The 27544-nt window shown below is 36.7% G+C and overlaps 1 protein-coding gene across 3 annotated transcripts in view; it reads left to right on the forward strand.

Annotated features, from left to right (window-relative positions):
* Positions 1-26263, forward strand: part of LOC138703747 (clarin-3-like) — a 29728-nt gene extending 3465 nt beyond the window's left edge. For 2 of the 3 annotated variants that reach the window (XM_069831889.1, XM_069831888.1), the window contains exons 3-6: positions 6598-6741; positions 9458-9634; positions 17415-17550; positions 24039-26263. In XM_069831889.1, the coding sequence (XP_069687990.1) occupies positions 6598-6741; positions 9458-9634; positions 17415-17550; positions 24039-24177 (596 nt within the window). In that variant the 3' untranslated portion in view covers positions 24178-26263. The remainder of the gene's footprint in view (positions 1-6597; positions 6742-9457; positions 9635-17414; positions 17551-24038) is intronic. The other variant, XM_069831890.1, reaches the window with a different exon arrangement.
* The last annotated feature ends 1281 nt before the right edge of the window (positions 26264-27544 follow it).

A 27544-nucleotide genomic window follows, 5' to 3' on the forward strand; every position in this document is an offset into this window, starting at 1 on the left:
CAAATTTTGAAGAAGGGATGATAAAAATAGCACAATTTTTCTTTAAAATATTTGACTTTTTTTCTGATATTAAATAAACTTTGAGACACAAAATTAACAAACAATTCACCTTGAACTTCAAAACAATTTTCTTTCCTCTCCAAAAGAAGTTTCCTATGCATTCTTGAAGGAACATCAAAACAACTCTGCGAAATATCCTTCACAGAATTTTCAATTAATTTCATATACAATTTACACCTATTCATTATTGTTGGAAAATGTGTTAGCTGCAGACACTTAAGTTACTTCAAGCGCACCTCTATTATTTCAACAATGTGCATTAGTGACCGGATTGCCGTAAACGGTATCCATTGTTGTCCTGAAAATTTCCAATAGAATAAACAATTATAGTTCTGTTCTTATTATTTTTCATGTTTTTATAACATTATATTTTAAAGATTAAAAAGTAAATAATTTCACATCAGGAATTGGCGGAACCCCTAAGAGTTGCTTACGGAACCTCTGGGTTCCGGGGAACACACTTTGAGAAACGCTGCTCTAGGACAATGGTGGGCATTCCTGCGGCATTGCCGCAGTGACGTCAGACCTCAGCGAAGCATCAAACGTACCCCCTACCTTCCCCTTCCCCCACTCCATGAAAATACTGCGCGTGTACGTGGCGGATTACACTAGACTGCTGTACTTCGGAGCTTCATTAGGATACAATGTCTTTCGCAGAATCATATGAATCGAGAGGATATCACACTTACAAGAAAGGCGGTTCTTTCATTTCTCATGTTTAGAATCAGTTACAAATATTCAGGACGCGAACTTAAATATGTACATTCTTAAAATAGATCACCTGTTATACGAGTTCAAAGAACACAGATTCAGTGATTTTCAAAGGATGGAGAAATATTTCAACATTTTTGCCACTCCTTTTCATGTTTAAATTGAAAATGTTATCCCAGAATTGCAGTTAGAGGTACTGGATTTGCAGAATGATGGCTTCTTGAAAGCAGAATGTGAAGGTCTACTGGGGGCTAAAATTTTTTAAAAGATGTCCAGTACTACATATCCACTGCTTAGACAGTTTGCTTAAAAAATAATGAGTACCGTCATTTCCCATAACTATTGTCCTGGAACATAACTATTGTCCACGATACAACTATTCAAATTTTGTACTCCATGACGTAGTACCTCGTTTATCTATATTCTTGCTGTACTGTAGTTTGAATTCAAGTCACTGTAGCTATCTACGAACGGTCTATGTTACTTCTACAACGATCTTTGAATGGTTGTATCGTGAACCATAGTTGTGTTCCAGGACCATAGTTATGGGAAATGACGGTATGTATTCATCAACCTACCAGTGCCAACAGCTGTTTTCTAAAATGAAATTTATAAAGTCCAGCCACAGATCTCGCTTAAGCGATGCTCATCTCCTTGCACAACTGAAAATAGCATGCACAGATATAAATCCCAATTTCGAAGAAAATGCTTTGAAAAATGATTAATTAAATATCACCTGAATGGACTATTCTAATTACATATGGTAGGGAGGAGTGTAGTGGCGCAACTGTCTGTAAATCCGTCACTGCACTGTACAGTGCAACCCCTCCCACAGTATGTAGTTGCCATTTAAATCCTGTCTTGTGGGTTGCGTTCATTTTGCCCACCACTGCTCTAAGACAGTCATGTCAATTGATGCCCATAAGAGCAAGCGCGCGCTTTAGAGCTCAGGAGAGCCTGAGCGCTTTACAGCGGAAAAGAAAGAGACAGACGAAAGAGGTAGTATATGCCGCTTGATCGAGCTATATTCAGGGATGGCCAGCACTGATTCAATAGATAATGGAAAGAGAACTTATTAAAACTGTATCCATGTTAATTTTTAGATTTATCTGAGAAGTATAAATGCATTATAAGAATGTAAGTTTTAATTTTAATGCTCATTTTTCACAAGTTTGATTTTTTTATTCAAAAGAAATATTTTCTCAACTTTTTATAGAAAAGTGAAATTTTCAGACATAGGCCTATTTATTTAGTAGCCTTACAGAACGTTTTCGTAAATCTAATATACCGTAAATACGTATTACTGAAGATAGTGTATTGAAAATTTTGAAGATATTCGCATGGAAATTGTTTGTAAGGAAATGAATTAACAAAGTAACTACTGTTACATCATAAGCAAAAGATTCATGCCCATGTGTTGTAAAAATGTCAGTCTATAGCTTCAGCACATTTCGAGAAAATAATTTAATATTCTGATGACAGGAAGTTGCTCACCAATATCACCTTAAAAGCATAATGCGATAAGAGTTTTGTTATGGAATATTAGTTACACGTAAAACATATACAGCGCCTAGGTAACTTTGCTTTGTACTCTAATATTGTTTTGATTAGTTTATTGATTACTTTTATAAGGCTAAAGGTACCATCAATATCAATTCCAACTTACCATGTCATACTCAATCTCTTTTTTTGGGATATCACTTTCTTTATGAATGATGTGTTTCATCCATTTAGTACAGTATAATATTATACTACTATGGGATTTAAGAGAATATTCCTTCTTAAGCTCTATTTTGTTATTAACATTTAAAACAGAAGTGCAATATTAAGAAAAAATTATTAGTACTTTTGTTTTACAAACAATATAGATAATATCAAACAGAAAGAAGCCATATAAAAATAACGACATAAAATTTCACGTTCCGTCTGAAGTTTGTGCACCACTGTTTTCTTAATCCAACAGGCTGCTTGTTCATATATACATCCCTTCCTCTTTCCATACTTAGTGCTTGATGCCCGCAACACGACGTCAAGGTCAGAAAAATGCGTTTGCTTTGACATCACTGCTCTAGGATGTGATTTCTGGCATCATTCTGATGAAAAAAGTTCATATAAACATGTCATATTTTTTAAATTGAATGAGTTACACCCACCTGAATGTTAAACATAAATGTAGATATTATGAAGGTTTAAGCATTTAAATTATTTACAACAATGGTACTGGGTGTATTATAAATTCATTAAAAACATTCACGTTATTACTCGCCTGGAAAATCTGTATTAAAGCCGGGTTTCAAAGACCCCACTTTGTACAGCAATACACGTGGCCGCCCTAGTGTGAACTGCGCGCGCTGCATTCCCTAACTTCCGTTGTTCAGATGCTAGGTTGATATGTTGTACCGGTGTTGAGTTATCTCTAACCGTGTCCTGGATTTTGTGTCGCTGCTATCAGCTGTACTGTAACACATACAGCTACAGACGTCCAGAGAGAAAGAGTTCACAAGAATGCGTGTTACGGAAGAAAGAAACGTGATTTTATCCGAAACTATTCAAAATCGGACACACGTATATATGAACTTTTTTCATCAGAATGATGTCAGAAATCACATCCTAGAGTACTGCGCAATCTTGTGAATCACCCTGTACATCCAATTTTACTGTAGTTGTTAAAAGTCACTCAGATTACTTCAACAGCTTATGGCCCACCATGTCGACTGATTTGAGTGCTTTGCATTATTTCTTTTGAGGTAAACAGTTGTGTGACTATTTATTTATTTATTTATTTATTTATTTATTTATTTATTTATTTATTTACTAGCCGTACCCGTGCGTTCCGCTGCACCTGTTAGAAATAAATATAAAGTAATTACATAATTAAAATAGGACGTTTGATCCAGGGAACATTCGTGTTTGATAAAAGGATAAATCGTTTAATATGTTACTTAATTTAAATTGTATTTAAATAATTAAAATGCGGTCATTCTGGTCCAGAGAGCAATCATTTGGTGCAATGACAATTCCTTTAACATGTTTCTTCATAGTTTAATGAAGACTGACATCATTTAGTTTTAATATGTATACTTTATATTACTTGCTATATGTTTCAGAAGTTGCTGTAATAACATTGTAGAATTATGTCCATCTAGAGAAACAACATATTCCAATGGTGAAATAATAATTAATTAGCTTCCGATATTACTTCATACAAACATAGAAACATTCTCTTAGGCTATGTTTAATAGCTTTCGATTGTTGTTGTCCAAGGCCCCTTATAGACGAAGTCATTTGTTTTTATTTCAGTACAGCGCCTTAGATGGCGTTGTTATTGTAATTTTAAAACTCATTTATCTCATTAAATATGAGTCCTATCAAAATTTTGTATAGAATATAACTTATCGGAAATTATTTTTAAAGAAACGTTTGTTATGTAATATTTTTCATGAAAATCAATAATACGCGAGATATTTCGATTTATTTAATTCAGGCCCCCTTTTAAATAAAGTATTTTGAATGCCATATAGCCTAAAACCTAAGTTACAACGAACTTAATTTATATTCCAATTTTCATATAAATCGGTTCAGCCATTATCGCGTGAAAAGGAAACAAACATCCAGACAGATATACAAACAAAAATTAAAAAAAAAAAAAACGATTTTCGGTTTCAGGATGGCTAATTATACATGTCAACACCAATTATTTTTGGAAAATCGAAAATTACCAAAAAAAATTTGGCTACAGATTTATTATTAGTATAGATTATTTATTTCCTTATTTATTTATTTATTTATTTATTTATTTATTTATTTATTTATTTCCTTATTTATTTATTTATTTATTTATTTAACCTGGTAGAGATAAGGTCATCAGGCCTTCTCTTCCTCTCTACCAGGGAATTACAACTACAATATTAAGAATACACTTGTGTGTTTGCTAAACTTCCTACAACAATAGAAAAATTTAAGAATTACATTCAAGAAAAAAAAAAATACATTAAATTTCGGAAGAAACGCTTAAAAACATTTTTGATAATATACACAAAATAACTGAAGCCTGTATCGAAATGAACGTCCACCACTTTCAACAATTTGTTTAAAATATCCAGATTTTGATTATTTTTCAATTTAAATGCACTCTCCATATTGTATGCTAATATGCTGTAGACAGTGTACTATACATTGCATAATGATTACGTCCGCCTGGATAGTTCAGTTAGTGAGTAAAAACATTAATTGTTAATATTATACTGTATTTTGACTAAATAAAATCCTAACGAAAATTATCAAACTGAAAATCGTAATAGTTCCCAGTTCACGTAAATGGATGCATTACTTTTCTTCCCTCCTATACCTAGTAAAGTGATTTGTTTGTATTTTATACTAGTATCATCAAACTCTGGTCTTGGAAAGAAGTAACAAACAGTCTTTTTGGCTCTCAACCGTTAATCCAAAGGTATAGCCAGGTTAATATTATAAATGTTAGTAAAAACAAAATGATGTCCCGGTTCAAGGGAACGTGTTGCAGTCAACACGAGACTTGATGGAATCGAGAATATACGAGGCGCATCCAGAAAGTAAGTTTCCCGATTTGTTCCCCTTGAAAGTAAACGTAATTAGCCGTGTCAATTGCGCATCCGTAACAGATCTATGACGTATCAATCATATGCCAGCCGGACAGGTCCCGCCTGGTGCCAGTAGCGTGGCAGCAGTGGTCCGAAATGGAAGCTCTTATTCCTCCTCCCGCCGCCTGCGAGGTTCGGTCGGTGATAAAGTTCTTTAATGCACAAAGCATTGCGCCAATTGAAATTCATCGGCAGCTCTGTCAGGTCTATGGGCCGAACATCATGAGTAAGCAGATGGTGCGTCGCTGGTGTAGGCAGTTTTCCGAAGGTCGTCAAAGTGTCCATGATGAAGAGCGCAGTGGGCGACCGTCCCTCATCAATGATGATGCGGCAGTGCATCATGGAGAACCGTCGCTTCACGATTAAGGAGCTGAGCAGCCATTTTCCGCAGATATCGCGATCCTTGTTGCATGAGATTGTCACTAAGCACCTGCTGTTCAAAAAAGTGTGAGCCAGGTGGATGCCGAAAAACCTGACACCCGAATACAAAATGCAACGTTTAGGAGCAGCACTGACATTTCTGCAAAGGTATCACGATGACGGCGACGAGTTCCTCGACAGGATCGTCACGGGCGATGAGACTTGGATTTCGCACTTCACCCCGGAAACCAAGCAGCAGTCAAGAGGCGTGGAATGCTTACTGCAGATGTTATGCTTCTCCATGACAATGCTCGTCCACATACGGCTCGGCGCACAGCAGCTGTTTTGACGGAATTTGGCTGGGAGTTGTTTGATCATCCACCCTACAGTCCTGATCTTGCTCCCAGCGATTTTCACGTTGTCTTGCACCTCAAGAAATTCCTGTCCTCCGGTGAGCGTTTTGGCAACGACGAAGAGCTGAAGACGTCTGTCACACGCTGGTTCCATTCACATGCGGCAGAGTTCTACGACAGAGGAATACAAAAGTTGATCCCACGATACGACAAATGTCTCAATTCTGATGGTGGCTATGTTGAAAAATAGCTGAAACATTGCTGTACCTGTTGCCAATAAATGTTTTCCTGTAAGCGTGTGTTCTTTTTTTTTAAATAGGGAAACTTACTTTCTGGATGCGCCTCGTAGTTGACAGCATTGCTAGATTATTATCAAACAGTTCGCCTGCACTATAAGAACTTATGCCAAGGTTATTGACGACTAGTAAAGCATTCACATCCATTAAATAGGTTTAGTGAATCAATTGTCAATTGTATTTCTTTTTGTCTTCCAGTGTCGTGTCTTATGTCGGAGAACGTTTGCCTCATGTCATGTCAGACGGATGACGCCACACAGGAATTTGAATTGATCGCACTTCTTAGTGGGATTGAGTCCATCCACTGCCCATTTTTAGAAGAATCAACTAATATAAGTGAGGGTGAGATTTTCTGAGACGACCAGTAAATCGAAGTGTTTTAATTTTAGTATAATTTTAGTCACTGACTATAATTAATAAATATGTGTGCTTTGTTAATTGAATCTGTGAGTCAAATTAAATAATTTGTTATTAGTGGAGAAAAATTCGCTCCGGCGTCGAAGATCGAACCCGGGACCCACAGTTCTACGCACTTGGTGCTCTAACCATTGAGCTACGCCGAAGTTCAACCCACCGCACCGGATCGAATCTTTCTCCTTTTAGTTTTTTTCCTTAGTGGCCTTATTCCGTGTTCGACTTATATACAGTATATTGACATACAGTACATTTTAATCAACAGTTATCACACAGGGACCGCACTCAATTGAGTGAGTTGGCGGCCGGGACTCCTACAGTACATGCACTGTTAGGCGAATAATCTATGTAAAGATTATTTTTTTGGTCCTACAGAATTATCTGTGATGGTTACCATTTGTTATTAATGGAAAAAAATTCGCTCCAGCGCCCAGGATTGAACTCGAGACCCCTACTCCTACTCACTGGGTGCCCTAACCATTGAGCTGCGCCAAAGTTCAACCCACCGCCAATAGTCGTTAAAGCAAAAATGGAAAGTGTTTTTAAAACGAATCGTGGGTTTAATGTGATGTGTCATGTACGAAATGCACTAGTAGATTCATAAATTGTCGTTCAGTTGGTGATAAAGCAAGGAAAACTACATCATATTTCAGATTTTCTCCAGTTACGTCTTGTGACGTAGAACGAACATTTTCTGGGTACAAATATTGTTTGAACACTGAAGAGTATTTCTTCTCATAAATTGAAAACGTACACTATTACTAATTGTAACAAGACTACTGTAGATAAATATAATTATGTATTTTGTTTGTTAGTCTTATCTGCATGGGTAAATTATTTTATATTGTAAATTACCAAGATTCTAATTGCCAATTATTGTATTATGATTATCATGCTCATGACAGGACGAATTGAGTACGTAACGGCACGTGTTATAATTGTCATACTCATGACAGGACGAATTGAGTACATAACGGCACGTGTTATGATTGTTATGCTCATGACAGGACGAGTTGAGTACATAATGGCACGTGTTAGGATTGTCATGCTCACGACAGGACGAGTTGAGTTCATAACGGCACGTGTTAGGATTGTCATGCTCAGGACAGGACGAGTTGAGTACATAATGGCACGTGTTAGGATTGTCATGCTCACGACAGGACGAGTTGAGTTCATAACGGCACGTGTTAGGATTGTTATGCTCATGACAGGACGAATTGAGTACATAACGGCACGTGTTATGATTGTTATGCTCATGACAGGACGAATTGAGTACATAACGGCACGTGTTATGATTGTTATGCTCATGACAGGACGAGTTGAGTTCATAACGGCACGTATTAGGATTGTCATGCTCAGGACAGGACGAGTTGAGTACATAATGGCACGTGTTAGGATTGTCATGCTCACGACAGGACGAGTTGAGTTCATAACGGCACGTGTTATGATTGTTATGCTCATGACAGGACGAATTGAGTACATAACGGCACGTGTTATGATTATTATGCTCATGACAGGACGAGTTGAGTACATAATGGCACGTGTTAGGATTGTCATGCTCACGACAGGACGAGTTGAGTTCATAACGGCACGTGTTAGGATTGTCATGCTCAGGACAGGACGAGTTGAGTACATAATGGCACGTGTTAGGATTGTCATGCTCACGACAGGACGAGTTGAGTACATAATGGCACGTGTTAGGATTGTCATGCTCACAACAGGACGAGTTGAGTTCATAACGGCACGTGTTATAATTGTCATACTCATGACAGGACGAGTTGAGTACATAACGGCACGTATTATGATTGACATGCTCACGACAGGACGAGTTGAGTTCATAATGGCACGTGTTAGGATTGTCATGCTCAGGACAGGACGAGTTGAGTTCATAACGGCACGTGTTAGGATTTTCATGCTCAGGACAGGACGAGTTGAGTACATAACGGCACGTGTCATAATTGACAGGACGAACTGAGTACATAACGGCACGTGTTATGATTGTTATGCTCATGACAGGACGAGTTGAGTACATAATGGCACGTGTTAGGATTGTCATGCTCACGACAGGACGAGTTGAGTTCATAACGGCACGTGTTAGGATTGTCATGCTCAGGACAGGACGAGTTGAGTACATCATGGCACGTGTTAGGATTGTCATGCTCACGACAGGACGAGTTGAGTACATAACGGCACGTGTTAGGATTGTCATGCTTACGACAAAACGAGTTGAGTAGAGCTACATATTAATCCGCAGGACGAAATGAAAATACAGGCATACCATGACTGCATTTTATTTTGGGGGAAGACCCGTTACTCAATTTGAAAGGAGACTGGGGGCCGCCTTGGAAACCAGGACCTTCCAGTCCCTAGCCAGTTGTTCTTCTGTGTTATCCAGTCGCCTTCTGTATTCAAGTGTAAATATTTATTATCTTTGCCAGTAATCGAACCCAGTCGGAAACAGTGCAATAAGCATCATATTTCATAAAATATTTTAGGAAGTTAGAAAAATCTTTTTTGCAACATAGGAAGTTTCAGATTTCGATTAAGTATGTCGATTTAAATTCAACACTATTATTATTATTATTATTATTATTATTATTATTATTATTATTATTATTATTATTATTATTATTATTTGTTACAGACTCCTACGACCAGAAGTTCATTAACGCTGGTATTTGGGTCAGCACTCTGTTGTTCCTCGCACTCTCGCTCTTAGCCGCGGTACTAGCGGCTGTATTTGCCGTCATTAACAGTGCCATGAATCCTGTGGAGCCCATAGTGGGAGTCTTCGGGCTGTATGTATGGAACGGCATAGCAGGTTTGTCAAATTACTACAGACGCATCAATGCCACACAGGTTACAGGCAAAGCTGAAATCTGAAATCATGGATTCACAGCAAAGCAAACAGTGGAGAGCACAGAGCAAGGAGTGTCAGTTGCTCTGCTACCCAACAGACGAAAGGAATTCTTACTCGTTTCTCGTGCGCGCGCATCTAATGTAGATATTCCACAAGCAGAGCCGTTAGTCTGTATATTAAGAACGCTGGTTGCAGCCAGCCTACAAACTTTGCGGCGGTAACAAGCGGATATCATTGTTGCTGTTAGAACTGAGTATTTAATCTCGATACTAGTTGAATATAGTACATTATGCAACAAGCCTATAATGATAGTAATTAAGACGCGAGTTTCATAATTTTCATACGAGCGTCTTATACTCTCTTAGCCATTCCTCTTCCTGTTCGCGAAAAGTTTTTCTTCTCTAATATTACAGACATAGAAGTTAGGCAGGCTCTTAAAAACACTAGATCTACAGCGCAAGGCTCTGACAACATAAACATTGTTTTTATTAATAAATTAATCGATATCGTGCTTCCTGTGATGACACATATTTTTAATTCCTCCATCATTACTTCTACCTACCCAAATCTTTGGAAAACGGCTGTAGTGCGTCCATTACCTAAAGTAAACACACCTACATCTCCTAAAGACTATCGGCCAATTTGCATTCTTCCCGTCCTATCAAAGGCTCTTGAACGTATTCTCCATAACAATTAAGCAAATATCTGATTGAATTTAATATTATCGACCCCTTCCAATCTGGATTCAGAAGCGGGCATAGTACTTCCACTGCCTTATTGAATGTAACTGAAGATATACGGGAGGCTATGGATAAACGACTAGCAACAATATTAATTTTATTGGATTATAGCAAAGCATTTGACTCTGTTGACACGGATCTACTATTAACTAGACTTCGAGTGTTAAATTTTTCTGACAGCGTTATCACCTGGATGCACTCCTACCTCACTGGCCGCCAGCAGCGTGTTGTCTTTAATAATCGGTTCTCCTCCTGGCAGACAGTAGAGTCAGGATTTCCCCAGGGTCCGGTATTGGGTCCATTGCTTTTCTGTCTCTATATTAACGATATCGCCAAGTCATTTAAATATTGCAGATATCATATTTATGCAGATGACGTTCAATTATACATTTCCGCCAGTCCTGATAGACTAAGTGACTGTATTATTAGACTCAATAAAGATCTCGAAAGCGTTTCATCTTCGTCTCAACAATTCGGACTTAACTTAAATACAGATAAATCACAGGCCATCTTATTTTCGAATAAAAGATTAATCCCCGATATTAATAAGCTGAACCTTCCTCCTGTGACTCTGAATAAAGCGATCATTCCATTCAGTTCAACTGTAAAAAACCTGGGAGTTCATTTTGAATCTAACCTTACCTGGGACACGCATATCAAACACATATGCAAGAAAGTATTTTCCACTCTTCACTCATTAAAAATATTGTACCACTATCCAGCTAAATTAAAGCAGACGCTTGTACTGACTCTTATTATGCCTCATTTCGATTATTGTGACGCTTTATTCAGTGATCTCAGGGTGGATTTATCCCAGAAACTGCAACGTGTTCATAATGCGTGTGTTCGTTTCATTTGTAATGTCCGCTACTACGACCACATTTCGCCTTCTTTCGATAAATTATTGTGGCTCAGGTTAAATGAGAGGAGAAAGTTACATTCCCTTTCTCTCTTATACCGAATTTTGCACACCTCTGCTCCCTCTTACTTATCTGTCCGATTCCACAGTCTTTCTCGGTACCATAACTTAAATACTCGGTCACAATATGACAACACGCTAGAAATACCACTGCACACATCATCTCTTTATTCTTCATCTTTCACTGTTGCTACTTCTTGTCACTGGAATTCTCTGCCGCCTGAAGTCAAGGGCTGCCGAACTTTAATTTCCTTTAAATGTAAATTAGAAAAATATTTTATGATGAGTTGCCAGACCTAACGTGTTGCAAATGTGTTCCACTGTATTCATTTTTTTTTTGTTTCTTATTTTTATTATCTAAATCGTGTTTATTTATCACTTAATGCCAATATGTATTCCACTGTGTTGTTTTTTTATTATTAATCTATTTTTGTGTACATTTTATTCAATTGTCGGTTTCTGGTTTGATTATGTAAATCCTATTTAATTGTAATCTAATACTAATATGTATACTAATGTGTTTATTTTTATTTTTACTGTGTACATTTTTCTTTTTTATTGAATTATCGACTTCTGTTTTTATGTGATTCGTATTTGATTCTAACAAATTAATATGTATTTCACTATGTTTATTTTTATTTTATGTGGTAAATTTATGTAACTACCTCTTTTGATCTCATTATGTATCAGTATGTAATTACTTAATTCTGATCTAGTTTTATGTTCAACTGTGTAAGCAAGTTTTAATTCTGGTTGAGTGTAAGAGAGGGCCTTACGGCCTTAACTCTGCCAGGTTAAATAAAGCCATTATTATTAATAACCATCATAGGCAAGTTGCATACGACTTTTTATTCTCGACCATATTTCTAACTTGAAATTATTTATAACTAGACATGTTATTCTTATCTGACTGAGGAGCGGAACTGACATTGTGCAATATCTCGTAAATTGTGGGATGTGCGCTGACGCGAAAGTATTGATTTTTTCCGAGAAACCAATGTCATTGACCTTTATATAATCTAGAGAGTAAAATGAACATTAATCTTGATATAACCTTGGAATTAATTTAGACATTGAAAAACGAGATGAAAAATTGAATTTATTTGAATATTATTTACAATTAACGCTAATTATTATAGTAACAGAACATAACATTCTGCGACAGTATTGGATTTCCAGCCTCCGTGACGTTTCGCTAGTTGTCTTTCGATTGTATATCCGAGAATAATCGATACTTGCGCTTTCATATTGCTACAATGGTGCTTTCTGATTGGTGGAACACCTGAACTTTAATGAATAGGTGTACTTTAATGAGGTCCATTAAAGGGCTGCTACCAGGTGTATAATTACTACATTTCGGCATGGTCGAGCATAAAATGTAATAACATGCAGTACACATGTTAAGTTCAATTCGTCGATTTATCATAAACACTGATAATGGGATTTGTAATTCTAAAAAGAACAACTCAGTATAGGCCTACTATTTTCCATGTTTTTTAGTGGTGAGGATATGTGGTCCAAAATAGGTGTGACAGATATAAATTACGAATATGTGACAAACATGGTCAAAAGCACGAAATCTCGAAGGGACACTGTGGAGAAAGCAGAATTTTGTCAAGGGACGGGGTTATTATTAAAATTGTTTACAATTTACATTATCGGTATTTTAAAGTTTGTGTATTATTATTATTATTATTATTATTATTATTTTTAAAGATATAAACTCTCAAATACACAAAGCGTTAAACGAATGTTTCACAATAAAGTCAGAACGGGTGAATACCGCTGTTAAAATGAGTTTAAAATCGACAATGCACAATATTTAATATTTGCACTAGAATTGTCAGAAACTATTTTTTCAGTATGTTTCACAACAGGTTAAATTTCATATAGTGTGGGCTTTATTTTACTACGAGGTCTATACTAGGCGGTAGATCTCTCTAGCCTATATTAAAGATAGCATTGTTATAATTCCAACGTGCCGCAGCACCAAGCACAGGAATTATGATGAAGCAGGGATAGGAGAACTATGTATTATGTCGATGTAGATTTTGTTACTCTGACAGTGAAAAATTAGAGAAGGGAAAACTATTAGGCCTATGGATAAAAAAAATATTCAAATCTAAATATGCAATTGTTTAAAAAAAGTTCAAAGCGGGGTTCAAACCCGGTAACCCCCTTTGCGTACGCCCCTGAAGAGACACATTAAAAATTCTTCAACTCTATCATTGGTTGGGAATTTGAACATTGCAAGACAGACAGAAAATAAGTGCATATGTATAACAATAAAGTTAAGAACAATAGAAAAGCTACATCTTAAATGTCGTTACAAATTGTATAAGATTTTGTAGGGCATATTAGTTGAAACTAAGAGGGCACGAGGAGACTCAATTAACAACAAATCCCAGTGTCTGCAGAGGGATAGTAAATTTCAGTGCGGAATTAGACCATTTTTTTAAGCGTCCATTTAGAAAGGCTAACGTTTTGAAGGGGATTTATGAAACAATAGAAAATGAAAATCTCGTAAGGTAAGGTTGCCTATATCGCACCACTTTAGCATTTATAATTTTTATTGAACAATACAGTTTTTATTTTCTGCATTCCTTTACAGAGATACATTCCCAGAACATTACCTTTGATGTAAAAAAGATTCCTCGAATTTGATTTAATATTTTTAAATTCAAATGACATTTTCGAAACACATGTCAGTGGTGCCATTTAGGCAACTAGTTTCCTAAATAGCACCTGCGATTTCTTAAATCGCACCTCTTTATCTGCAGGGAACAGGATGAAGGAAAGCTTTTAATATTGAACATATTGAACAGTATTTAATATGAATAATGTAATAAATGCAAATTGTAAGTTTATTGAAATTAATGAAAGAGAGTAACGCATCTTCAAATGAAATTGAAAAATAGAGCATAAATTACGTAACATTTAAACTTTCTGAATGCGTTTTTTTATTGTCATATATTTGCCATGTGCTTCACCAGGCAGTTCAAACTGTAAACTGCGTCACCTTTTCTCCACGATTATCTCGAAGCCACCTAAGAACTGCTTCATGATATATCTGTCTGAAATGGTTTGAAGATAGAAACATCTAAAGGCTGGGCCTATGAGTATTATGACGAGGAAGCTGAAACAGGAGCATACCATTTTCTCGAGATAATCTAGCTACTAAATTTTTTGAATGGATCGTATAGGTAGACATACAGAAGCAGGACTTTCTTCTATGGCAGGTTTGAGTGGCAAATAAAATGTTTGAGCTATTCGACAAATAGTTAATTGTTGATGTAACCTGACTCAGAGCAAACAAATAACGATCCTGGAGGAGCACCAGCTGATAATGAAGGATGCACTGTTTGACGTTTAAAAATTATCACAGGTGGCACAAAATACCTGGTGCGCTTGTACAACACACACTTGTTGTATTAACGCCCTTTTCACCACTTGATATTGCACCCACCTGATGCATTCCTCGTTCAGTTAAAATTTTTGGGGCCTTCTTTTGTACAGTTAGATTTGCTACAGTTGCTCATATCGCACCGGTGCGAATTAGGCACCTGCAAAGTGGTGCGAATTGAGAAACTACGCCATAAGTTATTATTTCCTTCATTCTAGCCTATAATCACCACATGTTAGAAAATCCTACTAAGTTAAATGTTCTTTAATACCTCTTTAAACGAATAACATCTTAAGATTAGGGAAGAGTCGGGTAGGTTCGGACACTTAAGGTTTTTCTTTTATATTGACTTGGTTTTATGTTAACGAAAAGAACAAAATCTTTAATAACACTATTCAAGAATCATAAAACAATATACGTGTAATGTTATTGATGAATAGACATTAATAATCTGAGGAAAGGCCTATTTATAAATATACATTTTGCCTAGTGATTCGGACATTGGCGGGTTGTACCGGACAGTCAAAAAGTTTAAAAAAAAAGTACAACAGATGGTATGAATTGAAAAGAAAGAGTTATTGCACTTGCATACACTTGTCACACTCATAATAAAAGGTCGCATTTTCTAAATCTGCACACTTTTCATGCGCCCAACCCTTGCACTTTTCACACTGAATCCAGTCTTCTTCAAAACTCTCACCACACAATATGCAACAAGTCACACTGGAAGCAGAAGCCTGAACTGATGTTGAAGATTGATCCAAATTTAGAGTTTTTGCGCATTTCCGGCGTTTTTTCTCATCCTTTTTGTTCTTTTGAACCTGTTTCTCTTCCAGCGACTCTTTGTAGGGGGTTCCAGTCAGAATTTGACTCTTCTCTGCCTTTCGTTTTCTCGTAGCAAGTCTTCGTTTGCTTGCATCAGGGATTGGGGACAGTTTCTTCAAGAGAGGCGCAATTGACGCAGAATCATTGCACGGAGTGCTGACTGAAGATTGACTTTCTTCGACATGTGGTTTTGTGAAAACCACTTCATCCATTTTCTCATTTTCTTCATCACAGGGCTATCTTTACTTGGACGCACGTGCTTTACAAAGTGTTTCAGCCATCCAAGAAATATGTCACCATTCATCCACCCGTTTGGCTGAGCTACACCTTCGCTTGCCTTTTTCCTTTCACGGACATCACTTTACAGTTATCATGCACTGAAGAAACACCAGTTTCATCCGCATTGAATATCCGTGAAGGGGGGAAATGAATGTTTCTCCATCAATTCCACAAGCTTGCTGAAGAACAGGTCTACTTGGGGCTTGTTAAAACCCACTGCTCTCATCATACTAGTGGATTCAGGTACTCTTAATGCTATTTCAGGATGCCTTTTCAGAAATCCATAATAAAAGTCTTTGCCGGCAAGTTTCTTTGTCTTGTTAAACCTGTGTGGCAATCTCAACTCCACGGCTAGATCATATGCCAATTTCAAGAATTCCTTCTTGCTTAGTGGCATAAACATGCTGTCGAGCTGTCTGATATGGGCTAATAGTTCCTCTTCATATGTTTCGGAGAAAGTAAGTTCAAATCTGCCTAATTTAGGCGGTACATTAGCTTCCTTCCCTTTCTTTATTTTATTAATTCTGTCATGCAGAGAACTTTTCGGAACGTCATACACCCTAACTGCTTCTCTAATACTAATTTTTCCCAGTAGTACATCATTCATGGCATGCTTCATATTTTCTTCGGTCCAACATCCCTTTTTATTATGTTTTTCTTCAGATTTCGGCATTATCTCCTCCAACAGTGAGCTCTGTAACACAGAAAAGCATTTTATTTATGTGTCCGGTGCTACCCGACAAAGCACTGTCCGGTCTTACCCGATACACACGCCAACGAAAGAATTCCCGCCATTTCTAAAGTTACTTGAATTTTAAAGCGCACTTCTATAATTAGTTCCCTAACACTTCTATAAACACAACAGTAGTTGGCAGATGCACTTCACTTACCTTATTTCAAAGTAGTGATGTCTTGAATAATACTGAGGCGGAGAGCAGACACAATGGAAATCACGAACAATGACGTACACACTTAACACCAGGAGGTAGAGCTACACACTGATGTGTATTCAGTACTCTGGACGGAGGCTTCTAAACGCACTCAAGAACATGCTTCTATCTTACGGCATTTACGAAAACTGTAAGTGTCCGGACACACCCGCCGTCCGGCCCTACCCGACATTCCCCTATGGATTCCTTTGCATACAAATCCGTTATTTAGTTACAAAATGCTACCTAAATATACATTCACCTGAGCGATTACATTAGATACACTATCACCACGCTGCTGACACAAAGAAGTGGCAGAAATCAAGTGACATGGTGGAAGTTCATATGGTGGATTGCAACAACATCACTAGATGCTACACTACTACAGTAATTTGTTTTAAACTAGCAGTGGTGCCATTTAGGAAGCGGTGCTATTTATGCTACTCTACCCTAATTATGCTTGAGGTGTGTCACAAGGTAATAATAAGGGCAATTCGTGAAGCAGATTTTTCTATCTGTAAGTGCAGATGAAATTAGTGATGATGTGAATATACAGTAAACCAAATGCGAGTCCTTCTTAGTCAGTATTTGATTTGACGTGTCATTTAGTAGTTCTATGTGCCATGTGACAGTTTCCTTGTTGCAGCGGGTTGCACGCTGATCGTGATGATTCTCTGGGGTGCCATGTTCGCCATCACACTGACAGACAACGTCGCCTACTCACAGACCATCTCAGGTGAATACACTTCGCAGGGTCAAGCAAGCCTCGGAGTATCTTATTGGTAAGTCTTTCTGTAAGATATCAACATTAGAAATTTCTGTTCGGGAACCCATGAAGCACCGAATCAGTAAATATAATTATCAGAGTTCTTAAGGCTCATTCACAATGAAAATTAAACATAACGTAAGCGTTAACTTAACGTTACAGTAAAATCAAGAAGTCATACCATCATTCACGATGGGAACACAAACATAACAGCAAACATACTTGGTAACCATGGAAACATAACAACGACGCCATTTCCTCATATTCTGTCGTATACTTCAGCGCTCCACGATTGTGTTCTGTTTGCAAATCACGTAAGCATAAGCATGAAAGTTTGGACAGCGAATAGGGATTATAAAGAATGGACACTGAGCGAATTTTCCTGTGTTTTGTTTCTCTCTAGTTCCACTTTCAAGCTCTAGAGGTTAGTGTAATCGAGCATACGCTAAGATAATAATTGAGTATAGAGTTGGGACACAAGATCCAAACATCGCCTACCTTATTGTATAATCCAGTAACGCTTTGCTTCAAATAAATTCAAGTTAACAGCTTTTCCTTATTTCTCAATGACAAACTAATAGTAATAATAATTTTTTATATTTCAGATATAATAAATTATATTATAAAATAATATAATACATTATAAAATAATGTATCAAATTCGTTTAATACTTGTATATAATATAATACAGGCATATGGTTTTACTTCTCGTAAGAGTTTTGTTTTTCCATTTTCAGTGCTATCAAATCATTACATATTTTAATTGTTGTTGGGGTCAATGTCTCAACTCTCATTATAAAGGAACTCTCGAATCTAGCATTACAGTTAATGACGGATTTATTATTTTATGGATCCAATTTATTTTATTTGAGTACATAATGTACCTAGATGTATTAATTATATGTGTTATATTTCCGCTGTGTCGACTGCTAGCTGGTGTGATGTCAGCGCCAACTCTAGGGAGAAAGCAGAATCTCACGCTCTAGCTGGCTTGAAGGTCATTGAAATCAGTCCGGCTACATCAAAGGTACCGACGCGAAGTGTCCATACTTAGTTACCTATACGCTGGTTTGGAGTTTGCAAACTTTCATGTTAACGTCTTACGGTAATGTTTATGTCAATACTTATGTGAATCATTGTGAATGATCCCATTTGATAACCTGGGCGCAAACTTCTGTGTTTATGTTACGGTTATGTTTAATTTTCATTGTGAATGGCCTTAAAGGTTGTACGAATTAAACGAAACTACAAACGCATGTAAATTAATTTAAATTGTATTACAGTAACGAGGAAGTTAAGAACTAAAAGTAATAAAGTACCGTAAAATGGGATAACTTTGCACCATTTTCTAGTTAAAAATTTGTTTTCAGTCTGTATGTAGTCTTTAAATGTCTAATTTTGTGATGGGCATTTATTTTATACGTTCTAGGGACATGCGGGAATGTATTTAGCCAGTCATATCTTCGAAAATAAATGTCTTTTGAAATATATAATCTGCCAAAAATTGCTGCAAAGTTACTCAGAGTTGGGGGTTGCTTTGCACCGCCAGAGTTTTAAGAGGAGTGGTGCAAAGTTTGCCACTGCTGGTGTTACATTGCACCATACACGTGTTAAACAATTAAATATATTGTATCAGGAACAGAAAAAATGGAAACACAGATTCAAAAACTGCCATAAATAGTAACACGGACAAAATATTTTTGAAAAAACTACACAAAATTTCAATATAAGTGGTCACATTCTTCTAAAATGATGTTTGAAACATATTTTCAGTTCTTTCGCATGATAAGTCGAGGCAACAGCACGTGAATAACTGTAAAAAAGTATATGTATTATTTTGTGTCAAGTTCTGGAATGGAATATAAGCACGCCCTTTCTTGATACTTCCTTGAAGTCTCCCAATTAGATCCTCCCATTGATATTCCATAATATCCTCCCTTTCAGGTCATTTGCATTTGTATCCTTCTCAGCATTTTCCTTTGGCATATTTGGAGATTGTTACCAAGTATGGCAGTGAGAGACCATGTATGACTTTAATATGTAATAAAAAGAAAAACAAATTCAAGTAATTTAGCTGTAATACAAAGTGTGAATTATAGTAAGCGTTTTTAAACTTCATGGAAGGTTCTCAAATCAAAATAATGCAATTAAAATTTAAAAAAAAAAAAAACTTAGTTTGTGTTATGGTGCAAAGTAACCCCAATTTAGCCTCAAATTCACCTTGATTAGAAAATTACTAGTGGCATGTGCAGCAAATGCTGCAAACTAAGTTCATTAGACGCTCAAATAAACATTTTTCAGATTTATTTTCAATGAAGAATACCAGACATTCTGAAATTTATTTGCTTCCATAATAATGAAACATACTCCCTCTGAATGGTTTTTTTATGTCAAATACTTTTTCTTGAACCTATACAGCCTCAGTATTTTAGTTTTAACACGAAAACGCAAGTAACAATATCAGGACGATCAGACGGTTTTTCATTTGGGAGTAAAACAGTAGCTATTTCAGGTCATTGCAGATTGTAGGTGAAAGTTAAAAAAAATGTCAGGTTTGCTATGCTTTCGAACAATAGACATAGCATCTTGGTATAGCTGCTGCATGTTTCGTAAACTACTTTTAAATGTAGAGGGTAAAATAATTTTATCCTGCTAAGAGATCTTGCTGAAATGATCGGGAGACTACAACATTTTGTAGGCCTCATATTTTATCAGTAAGTAATATCTTTTGGTCTTTCCTTAGAACTCTAATTTTTGCGCCCTCTCGAGCCAATACTGAAGAGAAGCACGCATATAAATATCTACACCACACCGCCATTAAGTATATGAAAAAGATCTAACCCCAATTGATTAATAACTATAAAAATATTTGATTTTGATAATATTATCATCTTAATTAAGTTTTATAGTCTTCAGTAACATATACTATATATACTGTACTATATAGCCGCTACTCAGTAAATTATAGAAATCAAGATCTAATTAAAGATATTCTCTACATCTACTTATATAACCCCAAAACGTTTCACTTCCATATCATCAATATAGCATTAATGTGTATAATTAATGAAAAATAGTCATAGCATGACATTAACTATAATAGCCTAATATTTCATTTTTAATCGTAATAATGTCATCAAACCACCTCAAGTTTTGTAGTTTTTAATATCCAATACACAGCTCTACTCAGAAAATTACACACCACAGAATCAGACCTGTAAATTAGTTTTATTAAATCTTGAAGTTTTTAATAACCAATTTAATTTGAGCTCTAAATATGTGAGCATTCTTGCAGATCATGGCCTTCGTGTAATATTGTTTACTGTCGCGTGTATTTTGTTTATTCTGAAATGCAATTAGTTAGTAACGACAGATGGATTTTGGAAAATAGGAAAATTATGTTGAAAAATTAACATTTCACTGAAAACTATTATTTTTCTGAAAAACTTTGGGTTCCAATCTTCAAAATGAGAGGTCATTTATTAAAATCCGTTCAACCATTTTCCGTAATTTCCATTGCCAGTTCAAATTATATATATATATATATATATATATATATATATATATATATATATATATATATATATTCTGCAACACCATTTACCAACAATTTCTGTGTACTCGTACAGTTACCCTTAAAAAGAATGAGACGATTCTTGGTTGTCGGAAGTTAAAGTTCTACAGCGCGGTTCACTCGATATCGACGTATAACGATAAGTACCATGACAAATAGAACAAGAATTGTTACAAGGACCACAACAAGGACAAGGATCAGAATAAGGATCACGAAGAAGACAGCCATTTAAGGCCACGACTTCACAACATAGCTCGGGTAACAAAATATCATTGCTTCTCTGTACCGAATGGCAAATGCCTGCTATCGGATCTACATTCTGGACTTCTGCTGTCACTGTCTTGTCTCGGTAGCTCATATAGTAGCGTGTCGGTTCCACCATATAACCGAAACGTTTCGTGTTCGATCCCAGGTGAAACTTTTTTTTTATTGAGGTGTAATTAATTTGTTCAGAGTTCCTCGACTGTATAATTTGTCGAAGAATATGGAATAATTTATGCCCAATTTTTGGGTCTACAAGTGGGCTGAACCTCGTCAAAAAATAAATAAATCTTACTTGGAAGTTAAAAGTATTCTTCCTGAAACAAAAATCATAAAACACAAAAAGAGACCTGTTAATTTAAAATCTTGTCCACATACCATCATACATTTCTCCAATCGAAATCCACTCGATTGGCAGCGAAGGCAAGACGGTTGACAGCTTGTGCTTCCCCCAATATTTCCATTTGCGCAGCCCTCCGGCTCCTAATACCGCGGTTCCTCAACCTGCTGATCACAGTCTGTGAAGAACCGGGAAGTTAGATGCTGCTCTTATTTCGTTAGCAATCCGAAAGGGGTCCAGTCGAACTGTCTCGAATAAGAGAGCATCCTCTTCCAATGAAGAAATCCGCGGACGCCCAGAAATAGGGCGATTTTCGACCTCCCCTGAATCTTGGTAACGATGAACACACCTCGCGGCTGTACTTCCAGGAACACCGACCAAACGGCCAGCAGATCTAGCCACATATCCAGCCTCAACTAGAGCTATAACTCGCTGTCTCATGTCACGTCGGTTCGCCATTACGATGAGAAATGAGGGATGACGATAATACTTTAGTGTAGACAATGACTATTTAACGTGATATAGAATTATTGAAATAAGGGGCATCTTGCACAGTAAGAGTTAATAAATCAACCCTAAATTAAATATTTAAATAACAGGATATAACAGAAGTCCAATTATTGTTGCGAAACTAATCAAATTAAATCTAATTACATTAAGTAAACAAATCCCAAGCTATGACACCACATTGCTACAGCTAAATTCTAGGTTATTAACATAAGCCTTAAATAGGTCCGTGCTTATGCGTTGGATGACAAAACCAAACATCGAAAGTTCGAATCTTGCCGAGGAATGTAACTTCTTACTTTTTATAATGTAAATCAGACTTCTAACTACAATCATTCATATTTTTTACATTATTTATTAATATTTATAGCCAACATTGAATTTGTAAAGAAAAGACTTTAGAAACCTCATATGGAATTTGTGATCTGTAGTGGTGGAACTTTTCCGTAAAAGTAAATTAAATTCACTCCTTGAAACTGGAAACCTTAGTCGTAGAGTCGTTTTCCCACCAGCATACAAGATGAAGTAGCACAGCCATTGATAAAAGTTTTGTACACAGAATTAGACTGAATTCCTATTCGACAGAACCTGTAATCAATGGCTTGTCTGAACATGATTAACAAATCCTAAGTGTTTCCAATCTCACTGAACAATTTCAAAATATTAATTTAAAAACTAAAAAAGGGTCGTAAATGCTGTATCTAGTGACTACTTACATTTATGTCTACAAAATGAATCTTGGAAAAACGTATATGATACTGGTACTACTGATATTAAGAGTAAATGTATTGTATTTTTCACTTAATTTCAGAATCATTTCAGTGGATGTTCTCCACTCAATGTGAAAAAATTCAAAAGTAAAAACATGTAGATAACGCAGGGACTTCAAAATCTCATGTATTAAAAAGAAGAATCTCTATGTAATGAGTTGCAATGTAATGATCCTCATGTTCTTAAATACTACAAGAAATACAGTGTAATTTATCAAAAATTATGAAAGAGGGAAATAGAATACATTTGAATACAAAAGTACAAAATTCAGATAATGCAATTAAAGCTATTCGGAATATAATTAAAGTTAAACTTGTAGATATTCTAAGAAAGAAAATATTTTTTTAATTAAAACCGTGATTATAAAGTAGAGGATCCCAAATCTATTGCAAATTCTTTTAACATCTTATAGTATATAGTACAGAAATATTATTGACAAATTACACATTCAAGGTTTTGCAAAAGATACTGCAATTTGTTACTTAACACATGCATTTAATAATTAATCTGAGGACTTTGTAAAACTCTATTTCAACATTATTTAGCAATTTCAAAGTTATTTAGACAAAAAAAATCGTTGTATAGACTAGGAATCGAACTCGCACTCTTCTACACGACACGCAGAAGTCTTAGCGTCTGAGCTATTGAAACGACACGAAAGCGTTCCTTTCTGTGCGGAGTGTCAATCTAATCATGAAGGTCCATTGTCGCTTTAACTACACGATTTATGTATATATTTACCTTTTATTTACGTAATAGGCCTATTATCATATTTTTTGCAGTTTTTGAAGTGAATTTCGGAACGATGCTAGTAACAAACCAAATAGCCTGCATTTAAGTAACTCAATATTCGTTATCTTGTGTATCAGTGCTCTGGTCTCTGATCATGCGCAGTGTCTTGCATCTGAGACTTAGGAATACTCAATCGTCTCATCCTTTTCTAGGGAAACTGTACATCATGGTCGCTCACACAATATTTTCAGATAAAAGCTTAAATTGTATCCACTTAGACTAGGCTACTGTGTTTTAATCTCAGGATTTGTGTTCCAGGTTGCTTCTCATCTCACTGTTACTTCATATAGTCAATTTGTCTCTGCTTGGGATCCGACAATATCTACTGTCCCGTGAACCACCAACTCCCACAGTCAAGATGGATGAGAATACCGACGGCATCATCTTTCTGTACTGATTGAAACATTCCAGATGCGCCAGAGTTCCTAATATGTAATAAGTAGGCTTGTAATGTTGGGGACCGATTACACAAGTCCACTGCAGCATGGTACGTAGGCCGGGGACGTGAGCTAGTACGAGGACACTGACTTGGTTCTGCGATCGATTACTGAATGACAAGGTAAACATAAACAAATCTGGACGGCTCTAAAAGTAAATATACGCTACATAGCATTACAAAGATATATTTTTTTCGTTATGTGCAGAAGCGATGATCATAGAATTATTCGTGGCTTTGAGTTTTCTTTCTTTTCTTGTACTACAATGTCTCTGTATATAATATCGCTTGTCACCTCGTATGTATGTATTACATAATTTACATGGGTAATTATGCATAGTCCACACCTGTGGAGTAACGGTCAGCGCGTCTGGCCGTGAAACCAGGTGGCCCGGGTTCGAATCCCGGTCGGGACAAGTTACCTGGTTGAGGTTTTTCCGGGGTTTTCCCTCAACCCAATAAGAGCAAGTGCTGGGTAACTTTCGGTGCTGGACCCCGGACTCATTTCACCGGCATTATCACCTTCATTTCATGCAGACGCTAAATAACCTATATGTTGATACAGCGTCGTAAAATAACCCAATAAAAAATAAAAGTAATAATGCATAACAGCTACAGAAACGATTTTAAATTTTATTCTTTCCCAGAACCCTACATTTTTACCCCCTTTTTAAAAAAAAACTTAAAAAAAAGTAGGAAAACAACGTAAACCGCAAAAACTTGATGTATTTTTTTTATCTAAAATCTTAATTTTCACTCCTTTTTCAAGAGGACAAATATAAGTAGCAATAACCTAAACTAACCTAACCTAACCAAAATAGCCACACAAAGACTGAATCAATTTCACAAATTCGTCAAACAATGATGAAAACATGATGAAAATCCCCCCTTAATAATTCGGAGGATACAGGGCTGCAGCTGCTCTAAAGAATGCACACATTCTCTCTTCCATTGTATATTTACACGTAAACATATATTCCCCCAAATATCCAATGACGCAACCATTCGAAAAACGTCCACAACACTAAGTTTACTACGTGCCAGAAAGGTACCAGAACGACCAACTTTCTTCCGTTTCGCATACTTCCGGTATAATCTCCCACAACGGAAGTTCAAATCCGTCTTATTTACTCTCAACTCATGGCAACACACTTCGCAAATCATGCAGTCCTTCATAATACCGTGATTCACGAAATAGTCTACAATATCCTCCTCTCTCAACTCTATACAGACAAAAAAACGAAATTCTACATCCATTACAACTCACAGCGCTAGACCATCTACAAGAGGAGAATAATACACGCATCAGCTACGACAAACTACAATCATACAGCCAACGACTTAGAGAAATTCTAGCTCGTAACATACAGCTATCACTTAACCACAACCATCCAATCATACCGGAAGACACATCACCCAATAAGAACACACAACACTTCAGCCAATCAAATCACAATACATTAAAAGTCATGCACTCAACAACATAGTCTTCTGAACATGAGAAAAAGAACCATGTTCAATTCTTTTCATATTAAAGAAAACTCTACTCTACCTCAACCGTAACTGACCTACGCATAATATACACGTACTAATAAATGAAATTCAATACTAAACACTACCAAACCACCAAAAATAACAAAATCGCTTCTGTAGTTGTTCTGCATAATTACCTTTACATGTAATGTTCCCGTCATTCACTTCAAAACACTCACCAAATTCCGCTGCAAAAATATGCACCTGAGAACCTTTAACCTTTGGCATTATTATTCAGCAGGTACACTGATTACGCATGCTACGTCGTGACTGGCGAACGGAGTACGGTATTCAGCAGGTGCACTGTTTATGCATGCTACCGATTGGTGAACGGATAGTCAATTTAAACCACCGTAACGCACCCTATCGGTCCCCAACATTACAACCCTAGTAATAAGTAACATTACGACTGCAGAATTGAAATAAATTAATCTTGACCTGTTGTTAGAAAGGGAGGAATTTAGTTATATGTCACAATTGTTTATAATAAAATATTTATAGTCCATTTACTGTACATCCTGTAACATTTTTCTATATGATAGACTTTCACGCACACCTGCTACCATTCTTAGGGCTTTCTATTTTAAAACGAAAATATGTTTTGGCTTCAGATGAGTTGCCCTAGGATATTAACTTATATGTCATCATATAATGAAAATATACACAGTATGCTATTTTAAGGGCGTTTATATTTCCAAAAGAAGATAACAATCTTAATGCTGATTGAGGTTCTGCCTGATAGGCAATACATCTCACTTGACGATTGACGATGTGTGTCAGAGGAAGAACAATTGTTTATACGGTATAATCTGAAGTCTGATTAGTGCAATATGTAGTTAGTAATCGATGTATACAATGGAAGGTGAAAGGAACTGGTCACCCTACCCCATTATTTCCTGGCCTAGTTGCCTCATGAGTGATGCATTGTGGAGTTAGATCTATCTTCGGACAGTTGAATAAACAACAATAATGTTTAGCGGAAGGTTTTAATTTATTAAGGAGTAATACAGTAAATTCTATGTGTGTTTCCAGTCCAAGTGGTTATCTAATTCCAAACCAAGAAACATTGTCCTTACAGCAGTGGCGGTTTCTGGCCTTGTTGTAGGTTTGCTCAACAATCGATTTTAGGCCTACCACCAACTTTAGTAAGTTCCAAGAAGTTATTTTGAGAGATACTTGACACCCCATCACGTTCTAGTTCTGAATCAGCTCGCTGACAAGTTCTCTGTAATCTTCTGATCTGAGGTTCCTAGAAAGTAACAGTCTATTGAATGATCCTTAGGTTCCCGGCATATCATTGGAACTGGAAAAGGCATATGACGGGATCCTTTTAGCTAACCACTTAGGCTAATAGAATTACATGGAACACAACGGATTTCAGGGACCCAGTACAATATGTCCTCCTCTATTTTGCAATCAAAAGAACACTCGTAAGCTCTTTTAACTAGTGTAATAAAATTCAAGTCCCGCGCCGTGTCGTCGTGGTCTAAGGCATCCTGCCTAGGACTCGCGTTATGGAATGCGCGCTGGTTCGAGTCCTCGTGGAGGAAGACATTTTCTCATGAAATTTCGGCCAGCGTATGGGACCGGTGCCCACCCAGCATCGTGATGCACTTGGGGAGCTACGATAGGTAGCGAAGTCCGGTTGCGAATACCAGCTATAACGGCTGGGGGGATCATCGTGCTAACCACATGATACCTCCATTCTGGTTGGATGATCGTCCACCTCTGCTTCGGCATGTGGGCGTGAAGCCAGCAGCCGGCTGGTCGGTATGGGTCCTTCACGGGCTGTAGC

This window comes from Periplaneta americana, chromosome 7, assembly GCF_040183065.1.
Source record: "Periplaneta americana isolate PAMFEO1 chromosome 7, P.americana_PAMFEO1_priV1, whole genome shotgun sequence".
NCBI classification, from domain to species: Eukaryota; Metazoa; Arthropoda; class Insecta; order Blattodea; family Blattidae; genus Periplaneta; species Periplaneta americana.